This window comes from Erpetoichthys calabaricus, chromosome 12 (assembly GCF_900747795.2).
Source record: "Erpetoichthys calabaricus chromosome 12, fErpCal1.3, whole genome shotgun sequence".
Taxonomy (NCBI): domain Eukaryota; kingdom Metazoa; phylum Chordata; class Cladistia; order Polypteriformes; family Polypteridae; genus Erpetoichthys; species Erpetoichthys calabaricus.
In genome coordinates, this window is record NC_041405.2 from 133606344 (window position 1) to 133619520 (window position 13177).

The 13177-nt window shown below is 42.5% G+C and overlaps 1 protein-coding gene across 3 annotated transcripts in view; it reads right to left on the reverse strand.

Annotated features, from left to right (window-relative positions):
• The window catches only part of hapln4 (hyaluronan and proteoglycan link protein 4), a 34818-nt gene extending 26683 nt beyond the window's left edge, over positions 1–8135 (reverse strand). Inside the window, exons 1-2 of one of the 3 annotated variants that reach the window (XM_028814689.2) lie at positions 7725–8135; positions 6482–6598 (exon numbers count right to left, since the gene is read on the reverse strand). Coding sequence is in view for 1 of the 3 variants with exons in the window: in XM_028814688.2 (XP_028670521.1) it covers positions 7725–7733 (9 nt within the window). In the remaining 2 variants the exon portion in view is untranslated. Of the gene's footprint in view, positions 1–6474; positions 6599–7724 lie in introns of all 3 variants that reach the window. The other 2 variants (XM_028814690.2, XM_028814688.2) reach the window with 2 other exon arrangements.
• Positions 8136–13177: the final 5042 nt, after the last annotated feature.

Below are 13177 nucleotides of genomic sequence, written 5' to 3' on the forward strand. Positions count from 1 at the left end.
TCACCAGACCACATACTGCCACCCAGTGCACAGGGGGGACGCTCCACCCATAGCAGGCAGTCACCTACTGGCCAGATATTCCAGGTGCCCAAGCCCAACCAGAGTGTTCCTCTGTGGTTGCTGGGAGATGCCAACCCTGGTGTAGCTGCTGCTTCAGCGCCTTTCTGTGACCATGTAGTGACACAGATGCAGAATATCACTACTCCCCAACTGATCTTTCTTTCCCATGGCATCCTGGCCAGGCAAGGGAACAGGATTCACCCCAGCAGGGATGCCAGTTGGTTCCTCACAATGTTCATATTTCCTAAAAATTAACATTTTCAAAGAAGTGCCTATTGCAGAGTCAAACTCTATGTTGAATTCTACCCTTGTGCATGTAAGCTTGCTGATTTGATTCAGAAATCCCTTCGGCATTTCAATAACCTGCACTGGGGATCAGCTTAGCAGTCAGGGGCAGATACTCTTCTGGGGGGTCTCGCAAGTAAGAATTTCATTGTACCATGTAGATATGGCAATAAACTTGAACTTGAACATGGAATACCATTTCCAAAGGCACATCTGAAATAGCAAACGAATCCGTAATCGAGGTCACACAGAATATTACAGTTTTTAGATTAATGATATCAGACAATCAGGTAATGTTTTTAACTGGACATTTTAAAATTTCTAACATTTGTAGACGGAGCTCTATTTGAAATACACTACCATCAAAAGTTTTATCTCAGTTTGTCTGGTTTTTCTTCAAATTTAATCAGTTGAAACACAATGAATGACTTAAAATGGTGAAAAGGTAAGCAGTAAACAGAGGTTTAAATTTAAAGTTTATGTTAGCAAAAACTGAAAAAAGGAATGATATAAATGGATCTTTTTCAGGGAACAACTAATAGGTTACAACCTACAGATGTTAGGTGACAATTAAAGTAAATTAAACTTTGCAAGTTGAAGCCTACAATTTGTACAGGTGTCCCAACTTATGTTAATTACTTAAAAACCCTCTGTCTGTCTGAACTTTCCTGACCAATTTCCTTAACGAATAAGTACACCAATAAAATCTGGCCATGGGGAGGCAAGTTCTTTCATGTAGACAGATGGAAGAAGAGATAGATTCTTTTGCATTTTATTCAAATGTGTCTAAAAATGCGCAGGATGTCAGAAAAGTGAAGTCCTAAAGGTCAGAATCTGTAGCATTATGCTACAGTGAAAAATGACATCTTTATCAGATACCTTTATCATGCTGGGATCCATGGCTGGACGTATGCACTGCAACGCCCCGTGAGCTACTGGGGCAAATGTATAAACAAATATTTGTCCTTTGCTTTTCAAAGAAATATTCTCTCCATTACTCTAATCTATCGAGTCCTCTTTCGTTCTTTATACCGTCGTCACCGAGATAAATGAGCCACCGCAGGTCGCACGCATGCGTTGTCCCCGAGTTACGTGTCTCCAGTGAACTGCAGATGACGGCGGAGGGCGGTTATCTACACAGCGGCTGCTGCAGCGGAGGGCGGCTGTCAACACAGCGGCTGCTGCAGCGGAGAGCTGAAAATGAACTGTCGCGCTTAATAGTGGCAGCTCTTCAGAAATGCACAGTGAAGGTGTTACAGTTAGTGCTAGTGTTAATGAAGCATACGAAGGTGAGGATTCTGCAAAACGCTACACTTTGATGCCACTTCTATGTGTGCGTGGCGTAATGAGAGGTCGGCAACTTTCAAAGAAGTGGTTCCCTGATCTCTAGATCGCAAGGCAAACGTGTCAGATGATACATTACAGAATTTCCGTGTGTTGTTAAGTGACGACAAGTTCAATATAATTGTGACTGAGACCGACAGACGTGCACAGCAGTTCATCTAACAGCACAAACTGAAACACCGGGGTGCAGATGTTGCCCAGTTATGATGCGCTGCTGGCTTTCATTGCGCTTATATATGGAATTCAAAAGCCTGACGTTGAAATGTGCTGCTCAATACAATCTTTGCATTAAACGCCATATGGACGGTAGATCACGAGTGAAAAACATTTCAGCTCACGTCTCAGGTGTTTGCATTTGGTTGACACCAACGTACCTGACGCTTCAGATTCACACAATGAGAAATCCTTTTTGAAAATATAATCGTTCTTTGAGGCACTGGCAGAGACATTTACTACACTTTACACACTTGAACAGAAAATTGCTGTTGACAAATAGTTTTAGAAAGGTCGTTTGGTAATGAAGTAATACAAACATCATGCAGTTACTGAGTTGGCCATCTGAACCACAGGTGAGTTTATAACCTGACCAAAGTTCTGAGAGGCAAAAAAGTAAACCTGTTGATGATTTTTTCTTTTTAAAATTTATTTTTTAAATATTTTTGTTTCGTTTTTTATTAGTTTTATCTGAAAATACCTCATGAAAATAATTTGGTGCCAGAATAACATTCTAAAATATTTTCCCTCTTACTTTCCCTCTTTTATTCTAAAACAGATAGTTGAAGGATCTTACTCTCCTTGCTTTTAAAATTTGGGCCACTGTGTGCTGATGGCTGTTAAGTTAGGCTTTGACATTGCACATTCCTTCTCTTTAGGACATTAGAGCCGGTATGAGAACAGGCCATTCAGCCCAACAAGCTCATCTATTTCTTCAACTAGCATTTTCAAAATAAAAAATACGTCGAGATCTGAAAGTTCCTAAAGTCCTGCATGGTAATTTATTCCATATGTCTCTGGTTCTCTGTGTGAAGAAAACATTTCTGACATTTGTGCAAAAATTTGCTCTTTGCAAGTTTCCAACTGTGTCCCCATTTTCATGCTGCAGATTTCATTTTAAAGTAACAGCTGGGATCCACTGTACTAATTCCTTTCATAATTTCACTAATTGTAAACACTTCACTGACATCCCCTGTTAATTTGCTTAAACTGAAAAGACGCAGCTCCTTCATTGTTTCCTCTTGGCTCACCTCTCAATCCTATTCAGCCCAGTCGCTCTTTTCTGAAATTTCTCTTGCTCTTCTATGTCTTTTTTTGTAATGTGGACACCAAAGCTGCTCACAGTACTCCAAGTGAGACCCCACAAGTGTGTTATAAAGCTTCAGCTTAACTTCACTTGACGTGTGCTCTACACGTCGGGTTACAGTACATAACCTGACATCCTAGAAGCTTTCTTGACAGCTGCTGTACACTGGTTGGGTGTAAAATAATGACAAGTCCACTATCGACTCCCAGGTTCTTCTCAAAAGGTGTACTTTCAAGTATCAGAACTCCCATTGAGTATTCAAATACAACATTTTTACTTCCTTCATGTAATATTTTACATTTACTGTCATTAGATTTCATCTGCCATAAATCTGCCCAAGTCTGTATGCTGTCCAAGTCCCTTTATAACAGTTCAGTGCAGGATTGTCTGCCCTTCAACCTATCTTGGTATCCTCAGTAAACTTTACCAGCTTGTTACTTATATTCTTATCCATATCATATATATATTAAAAATAGCAACTGTCCTAGCATTGACCCCTGAGGGTCACCACTCTTAACCTCAGTCAGTTCAGAGAAGGTTCCTCGCACCATCACCCTCTGAGCCAATTCTGCACCCATCTACACACAGGACCCTGAGCTCCCACTTCTGATGCCCAACTTCTTGTGTGCCACTTTATCAGACACTTTCTGGAAGTCCAGATAAATAATATCATATGCACCACTCTGACTTTATCCTTTTGTTGCTTCTTCGTAGAATTTCTTCATGTTGGTAAAACACGACCTCCCCATCTGAACACATGCTGACAGTTCAGTAGAACTCCTGTTTTCCACATGTGTTGCTCAATCTTTTCCTTTATAATTCCTTACATTAATTTACCCATAATGCACCTTAAGCTTATTGAACTAATATTTATGTGTGTATATATATATATATATATATATATATATATATATATATATATATATATATATATATATATATATATATATATATATATATATATATGAGTGTGATACAGTACCTGCCAAACAATACAAAGAGTACATGATATGTGTTTCGCCCTACTTGGGGCTCATCAGGTGTGCACACCTTTGCTTCCCCTTATGGGGATCTAACCTCAGCTTAAACGATGCCTCGGTCTTTGCTTCACAGCAGCTAGTTCAATTACTTGACGGAATGTAGATCTGGGTATTACATGCATAGGTCTGATCACAATCTGATTATTTGGGTGGTTACCTACTAGGTAACAGATGTGGTTGATCAGCCAGTTGGCAAACATCTGCCACAACCTCTCAGTTGCAATAAGCAGATCATAGACATGTTATATATTATCTGATGAATAACACAAACAATGTATGACACATGTTTCACCCTAATTGAGGCTCATCAGGTGTATGCACCGTTGCTTCCCATTATGGGGATCAAATATATATTTATATATTATATATTCAATTCAATATATATATATATATTATATATTCAATTCAATATATATATATATTATATATTATACATATATTGTCACACACGGTGGCGCAGTGGTAGCGCCGCTGCCTTGCAGTTAGGAGACCTGGGTTCGCTTCCCGGGTCCTCCCTGCGTGGAGTTTGCATGTTCTCCCCGTGTCTGCGTGGGTTTCCTCCGGGTGCTCCGGTTTCCTTCCAAAGACATGCAGGTTAGCTGGATTGGCGATTCTAAATTGGCCCTAGTGTGTGCTTGGTGTGTGGATGTGTTTGTGTGTGTCCTGCGGTGGGTTGGCACCCTGCCCGGGATTGGTTCCTGTCTTGTGCCCTGTGTTGGCTGGGATTGGCTCCAACAGACCCGTGTGACCCTGTGTTCGAATTCAGCGGGTTGGAAAATGGATGGATATATATATATATATATATATATATATATATATATATATATATGTGTGCCTGTTATATACCATTTGGTATGGTATTTGTAAAAGCAGTTTTAATATTTATGATGTGCCATCTTTTGGAATGAAAAATTAAATACGTTTTATTTCTAAATATGTTTGTGATACACCATCTTTTGGAATGATCTAGCAAACACGTGCACAGTGCCCCTCTGTGGCCAGCCTATGGACAGTGTGGGCTTGGGAACACCCAGTACCATGCTGGGCCAATGTAGGAGCTGCTGAAAGGGAGCCCCTGAGCAAAGTTCCCTAGTGGCCCAGCGTGGGTTAAACTCTGGCAGTCCAAGCTCAGTAAGTCCCTCATTGGCACAGTGATGGTTTGTACCCCATAGTTTCCAATTTTTTAATGTTGTTGCAGAATACATAACACAGTGAATTAGTATTTTCAGTAGGTTTCAGCTTTTGATGGTAGAAGTATAAATAATAATTTGAACAACTTCTAAAGCATTTGCTAAAAATTGCATTTTTTATTTTTTATATATTATTGATAATTCTTTCATGTTTATAGTTGTAACACTGCATAAATAAATAAACAAACAAACAAACAAACAAATAAAGCTGGACTAGTACCAATAAATGCAAAGGCATTTGTGCTTTGTAAGAATAAATAATTTAAAGCCACATCAATTTAACACTTAAATAAAGGAAAGGACCAGTAAGGGTTGGTGTAGTGATAGCATTGCTGCCTCAATGAAACTTCTGTGTGGAGTCTGCATGTTTCCCTGTGTCTGTGTTTGTTTCCTTCCACCGTCCAAATCATGCATGTTAGGTGGACTGGTGGTGCTAAACTGGCCCTATGCTGTGTGTGTGTGTGTGTGTGTGTATGCATGTGTGTGTGTGTGTGTGTGAGAGAGAGAGAGAGAGAGAGAGAGAGAGAGAGAGAGAGAGAGAGAGGGAGACAGAGTGTTTGCTCTGATGGCCTGATGCCCTCCCCAGGGTTTGCTCTTCCCTGTGCCCATTGCTTTCTGTGACAGGTGCCCTGATTAGTGCTTCTAGAAAATGGATGGATGGAGCAGTAAGGTATGGATTTTTTTTCAGGTTCAAGACTAAATGTGGTCTCCCTGTCTTTGCCCACATTGGGCCAGTGATTTGGCGGTAATGTTGCCCTGATGAGCAAATCTCATTTGGCCCAATGTAGGTTGCCCACACAGAGCCAATATGCTTGCCTACACTGGCCCAATGTCATATTTTCTGCTGGGAAAGCAACCACAGCTCATGTGCTGTTTCTTTTTGTGCCTATCCATTCACAATCCTATTGCATACATCCACGCTACTTACTGTTCTTGTGTAAGGCTCTTACGCTTTGACATTGCTTGCTAGTTTTCCCACGCAGTGGTTCAAGCCCAGATGCTGCCCACCCAGCCGCCAACCGACCCCCCATCCCAAACCCGACCCCCCCAAAAAACGCTCTGGTGTCAAGCTTGTATTTATAAGGCAACATAAGACAGTTTTAAATTCAGTAAACCTCTAAAGAGGCATGCAGTACTGTCAGTGATGTCTTCCACTGTAAAATACCTAGATAACAGACTTCCCAGGGGACTATATGGGAAAAGTGGTTAACAAAGAAATAAGTTGGTGGGAACGAGTCGTTAAGAAATAAAATACCTCAAACCTTAAAATTCTTGCTGATCACGTGCAAAGGCGTCAGTGAAGATGCAAACAGTTCTGCACTGCAGCAAGAGGACGCAGCAGAAGGTTTAAATGTATTTCAGAACTTGTGGTGCAGCATCTGAGGAAAGATCACAAACAGGAACGCACAAGATAAGGCTGCGGCTGCGGCTCTGAGAGACTTGTGCATGAGGATCCACCAGAAACGCGCAGCACGAGCGGAGCTCTCTACCTGCATTCCAGCACAACGCTTTTTGAAGGCTGCCCCGCAGAGTTGCCGCAGATTTCAATGTGCACACGTGCACAAGCAGATGCAACATTTGGCACGCATGGAAACTCGCGCAAAGCGGCACATGCACACAGGCTTACACACGTCAACACGATCGCACCTGACATACACGCACATTCCAAGAGTCTTATTGGTACGTATTTTGCCTTTTTATTTTCAGGGTTGCGGCGAATTGGAGCCTAGCCGGGCCTCGTCGATCTTAAGGCAGGAGCCAACATAGGAAGGGGGCGCCCGTCCATCGAAATGCCCTCTCGCTTACTGATCTGATCTGAACCCACCTATCCACACAATCCGGAAGTCTCAAGTGCCTCGAATCTGGTGCCCTTTGGAGCGATGAGATTACTAATATGTAGCCACTCGCACAATCGAGCTGGAGCTTTTCACTTATCATAAGCTCTAATGACATGCACGCGTTTGTCAGCTGCTGCCCTGTACCCAAGCGAGTAAAGCTTCACTTAAAATGGAAGTCTGTCTGCCACGGGTATCTTATGGCACAAGACTGTGGCGAGTGTCCATATCGCGTGTAGCTCTACAGTCTCGAGTCACGCCGAAGCTCTCTGTGTGTCAGGTGCGCTTCAGATAAAGTGAGATGCACGTGTGAACGCATAAATGACACACGCACTTAGGTGCGCCGGATCTGCACCGCACATACACTGGCTAGCAAACATTCTCAGGGACGCCAGATACCGGAGCTGCACTATACATGGCAAACACGCACACACACACCAGTGATTTAGGTCACCCCCAAAGCGGTGCACTTCACATGCACACTCATGCAAAAAGGAGTTTTTTTAACGCACATTTACATTACACAGCTGCGTGGTACAGACTCACATAGTCGTGAACATGAAAATACCACACTAAGAAACACATCAAACGCAAGCCATATGCAGAATTCCATGAAACTCCCAAATCGCACCTGGTACGCGCACGGGAGATAACAGCCGAAGCCCCTTACCTGTCTCATGCAGCATCAGTCCTCAAGGTCGTGTCGGGTTTTCGTGTGGCGCAGACCTGAGAGCTATAAGATGAGAGAGGACGGAGGGAGATGACAGGTAGCGCTCTTCTCTTCATGGGACCCTGCAAAGCCGGAAAAAGTCGGGTCCCTTCCCCCAGTTTACTCGACTTTCCCCTTCACTCTCCTCCCCCTTTCTCCCTCCTCCTTCTCGATCTCCTCCACCTCAGTGCAGGTTTTGCTGACTGTCCCGAGAGCTGCGCTCTCTGCTGATTTCGCTGTCTGCTCGGTTCCCCCGAAGCCCTTTTCCTACTGCTGGCGATGCAGATCGATGCCGACGCAACTTGCTCCTGCATTTATGAAATGTCATGCGTGACACATCGCACGCAGTCCTCCGATCGACACAGTTCTGAAGTATACAGAATCCTTCTCTCTCTTTGCCATAGATGACTGCACCCCAGTGCAGCACTGAAGAGTAACAATATCACAGCGCTACACCACGAGCTCCCTATTATACATTTCAAAAAATAAAATACAAAAATAAATCATTGTGTTGTTGAAAGTCTTTTAGGTTCCTGTGCATAAACAACTTGAAATAAAACATCTGCCATATCTGACTATTACAGCTTATCTGATTTTCACTTCATATATTGAATTTAAAAAGACTAATTTACTATGGCACTGCATTGCAGAGTGGGGATTTGCATTCAGATCTGCCAAACAGACTGCTGGCAGAACCTGAATAATCAAAATAAATACAATAGTTGTTTTATATGTATCTAAAAGTTTAAGTAAAAGTTCTAAGTGAAGTTCCCTGATGGGTGGCTGCACAATCAAAGACCACTCGAATCTTATTTTTCTTTGGATGACACACACCATGATGTGGAAAGTACCACACTCTGCCTTCATTGCAATTCAGGATTTTTTTGGGGACCTTGATGGCGTAAACCTTCCCAATAATGTTTCTCATGAAAGCTTTATCGTCTGCGTGGAAACCTGAATTTTTGCTTAGTTTTCTTTTGAGCCCGATGTCACACTGTTCAGCAATGCAGCAATTGTTTGCCATTTTAAGAGTTTCATCTTTAAAGGCAGATTTAAGCAATAGTGACCATCTACCAGTCTTGCAGATTCTGAGGCTATGCACATGAACTTGATGTCCTCCTACAACATTTCTTCTTTCTCCTCACAGCTGCGCTCTGGAAAGTCTGAATTGTACTGTTGGTGCAGCATTTCTTCAATTTCTGTTATTGACACACAAGTGATTGAATGTTTAGGCAGCTTACCACTGTGCTTTGCAAAGTCACCTATTTCCTTGTCTGGCCCACTGACCATCCATCCAAGTGCAGTCTGCACAGCATGAGGTCCATTTCCCCTACTAGGTATGATTTGCCACAGCTCGAAGACCTTGGGGCTGTTGAAACCTATTAAAAGATCAGCTTCAAAGTCTACAAATAGTAGACCTCCTCAAGATATGTCCACTTCTCGATGTCTTCCTTTCGTGGAATATTTCCTCTGTCCACTAGAACTTTTTTGGTAAATCAATGTATGCATTATCATTGAGACCACCGACTTGTAAATCTAATAAGATAGAACATTTGATTTGCACTTTGAATCATTGTCATAATTACTCATAGTTTTGAGGACTACTTGAGTTCTTCTTCCATGAAGGTTTAACTGTCTTTGTAGTTTTTCATTACAAATTGTTACTGTACTACTAGGGTCTATAAAGGCGTATGTCTCTATGTACTTTTCACTCTCCTTATATTTTACCTTAACAGAGACCACATAAAGTGCGTATTCTCCTCCGACCCCAGTAAGAGTACAGATGCCATTCTCCGTTTCCTCCTCAGTGGATGTGGCTTTACTGGATGTTGCTCCATCCTCTTTTTTGACATGCAGGATGTCTGGCTGCTGTAAAAAGCATATCTGACATTTTATTCTTTCTTTGCAATTCTTACCAAGGTGCCCCTGTTTGAGATGACAAAAGCACAAACCTTTAGGTATTTGTGGTTTATAAATTTAAACAACCATGGAACAGATAGGCAAGTTAGAATGGATGAATATTCAGACAGTAAAAATGTAATTTTCTAGGTTTGAAAAGTTAACCCTATACTGTATGTTCACAGACTGGGTACAGCCAAACCAGGGGCAGGAAATTACCTTCACTTGAAAACTTTATGTTCCCAATTGTCCGCTGCAAAGAGGTGCAATCTTTCAACCCAGAGAAGAAGGCATCAACCAACCTAAGATGTGGCACCAAACTCATGCATAGAACTACAGTGTCCTCCATAATGGTTGGGCCAAAGCCAAATTGCTCCTTGATTTGTCCCTCTGCTCCACAGTTTAAAATTACAAATCAAACCATTCAGACGGGATTAAAGTGTACATTACAGACTTTCCGTTGAAGGTATTTGCAGACATTTTGGTCACACCATGCATAAATTTCTCATTTCAATCATTTTCTAACCTGCGTTGACGTGAACAGGGTCAGGGGGATGTTGGAGCCTATCCCACCTAGCACAGGGCAAAAGGCAGAACAAATCCTGGACAGGACATAAGTCCATCACAGGGACCGTGTAGAAATGACAAAACTTATTCTATATCAGTGGTTCTCAAACTGTGGGGCTGGCCCCCCTAGGAGGGTGCAAAGTAACAAAAAGGGGGGCACAAAGATGTGAAAAAAAGAAAACAAGAATTAAAAATATGAAAAATACATCTATTGAAACCAATACAAATTAACTTAAACTACATTCTGATACTAGAAAAATAAATATAGAGTTAGATAAATGTCGATAAAAGTTAAGTAGTGTGACAGATAAGGACGCTCTCGCTCCCTTGAGCCCTCGGACAATATGCCAGACACCGGATAAAAGTCCAAATATGATATTTATTATAATAATACTGTGCACAAAGCACCCTCCACTCCACAAATCTCCAATAAACAATATTCAAATGAAAAATCCTCCACTCCCAGACGCTTAGCCACCCTGCCTCCCAACTCAGCTCGTCTTCTGGGATTTCCCATAGTCCTTTTATAGTCCTTGACCCGGAAGTGTTTGTCCCTCAGTCCATGTGACTTTCTATCAGGTAAAAACTTCTCCTTTTCTTCATACCGGAAGTACATCATTTCCTCTGTCCCTGTGACCAGGACGTACTTCCGGGTTATAGGGCAAATACAAGTCTCTGAGCCTCCCTGCAGCATCCCCTTGCAGTCCCCATGGTATCCAGCAAGGCTGTGAAGGAAAACTCCAATATCCATGATGCCCTGCTGGAATTCGGGGAACCTCCATGCTGCCGGAAGGGCTCCATCTAGCGGCGTGGGGGTTATTGGCCGGGATGAATGGCTGGCCATATATCACAATAGGTATAATAAAATATGCATCTATGATATATCATTAATTTAAAAAGAACAAATTGGTATTAGTGGACTCCTTTCAAAAAAACATTGGGGGGGGGCGCAATTAAAACTGTTATGAAAACTCGGGTCGCAAATACTTAAAGGTTGAGAAATGCTGTTCTATATGGTCCCTGAATTTCAAGGCATCATGAAATACAGTAATCCCTCGCTATATCGCGCTTCGCCTTTCGCGGCTTCACTCCATCACGGATTTTATATGTAAGCATATTTAAATATATATCACGGATTTTTTGCTGCTTCGCGGGTTTCTGCGGACAATGGGTCTTTTAATTTCTGGTACATGCTTCCTCAGTTGGTTTGCCCAGTTGATTTCATACAAGGGACGCTATTGGCAGATGGCTGAGAAGCTACCCGGCTTACTTTTCTGTCTCTCTTGCGCTGACTTTCTCTGATCCTGACGTAGGGGGATTGAGCAGGGGGGCTGTTCGCACACCTAGACGATAGGACGCTCGTCTAAAAATGCTGAAAGATTATCTTCACGTTGCTATCTTTTGTGCAGCTGCTTCCTGAAATGACGTGCTGCACGGTGCTTCGCATACTTAAAAGCTCGAAGGGCACGTATTGATTTTTGATTGAAAAACAAACTCTGTCTCTCTCTCTCTCTCCCTGCTCCTGACGGAGGGGGTGTGAGCTGCCACCTTCAACAGCTTTGTGCCGCTTCGCATACTTAAAAGCAAACAGCCCTATTGATTTGTTTGCTTTCCTCTGTCTTTCTGACAGACTCTGCTCCTGATGCGCACTCTTTTGAAGAGGAAGATATGTTTGCATTCTTTTAATTGTGAGACGGAACTGTCATCTCTGTCTTGTCATGGAGCACAGTTTAAACTTTTGAAAAAAGAGACAAATGTTGGTTTGCAGTGTTTGAATAACATTCCTGTCTCTCTACAACCTCCTGTGTTTCTGCGCAAATCTGTGACCCAAGCATGACAATATAAAAATAACCATATAAACATATGGTTTTCTACTTCGCGGATTTTCTTATTTCGCGGGTGGCTCTGGAACGCAACCCCCGCGATGGTGGAGGGATTACTGTATTCCAGATTCAAAACATATTCCAACATAATGGGTACAAAGAAGTTGTTTTCCATAGCGCTTGTTGTGTTTGCTCATCTGTATTCATCTAAATTGTGCTTTGAGCAGTTTGAATACTGCATATACACCGATCAGCCATAACATTAAAAAGTATCTGCCTAAAATTTTGTAGGTTCCCTTCGTGCCTTCAAAGCAGCTCTGGCCCATCAAAGTAAGGACTCCACCAGACCTCAGAAGGTATCCTGAGATATGTGGCACCAAGACCTTTGCAGCAGATACTTTAAATCCTGTAAGCTGCGAGGTGCGGCCTCCATGAAACAATTTTTGGAGTGTGGCAGGGTGTCTTATCCTGCTGAAAAAGGCCTCTACCATTAAGGAATTCCATTGCCATGAAGGGATGTACATAGTCTGCAACAATCTTTAGGTAGGTGGTAGGTAGGTGTCAAAGTAACATCCACATGAATGCCAGGACCCAACATTTCCCAGCAGGGCATTTCCCAGGACCTAATTTCTGTCTCCGCCAGGTTGCCTTATTTCCATAGGTCATCCCTGCTGCCATCTCTTCTCCAAGTAAACAGTGCAAATGCAACCAGACATCCACGTGATCTAAATGAAAATGTGATACATTAGACCAAGTCAACTTCTTCCATTTGCTCCATGGTCCAGTTCTACTGCAACTCGCTTCTGGCAGGAGTACTCGCATGTGTTATTAAGCCGCTGCAGATGGTCCAGAATGCAACCCCCCTCTTGTATTTAACCAGACGAGATGGGCTCATGTCACTCCTTTCTTCAGGTCATTACATTGGCTCCCTGTAGCAACACGCATTAAGTTCAAATCCCTGATGCTCGCCTACAGAGCAGTCATTGGGTCAGCACCCGAGTGTATGAAGGCACTAGTGAGGTCCTAAACTCCTTCTCATCCACTCAGGTCTGCCGAGGAACAGCATCTGGTGATGCTACATCTGCATGGTATCAAGTCTCAATTCAGACTCTTTTCCTGTAGTTC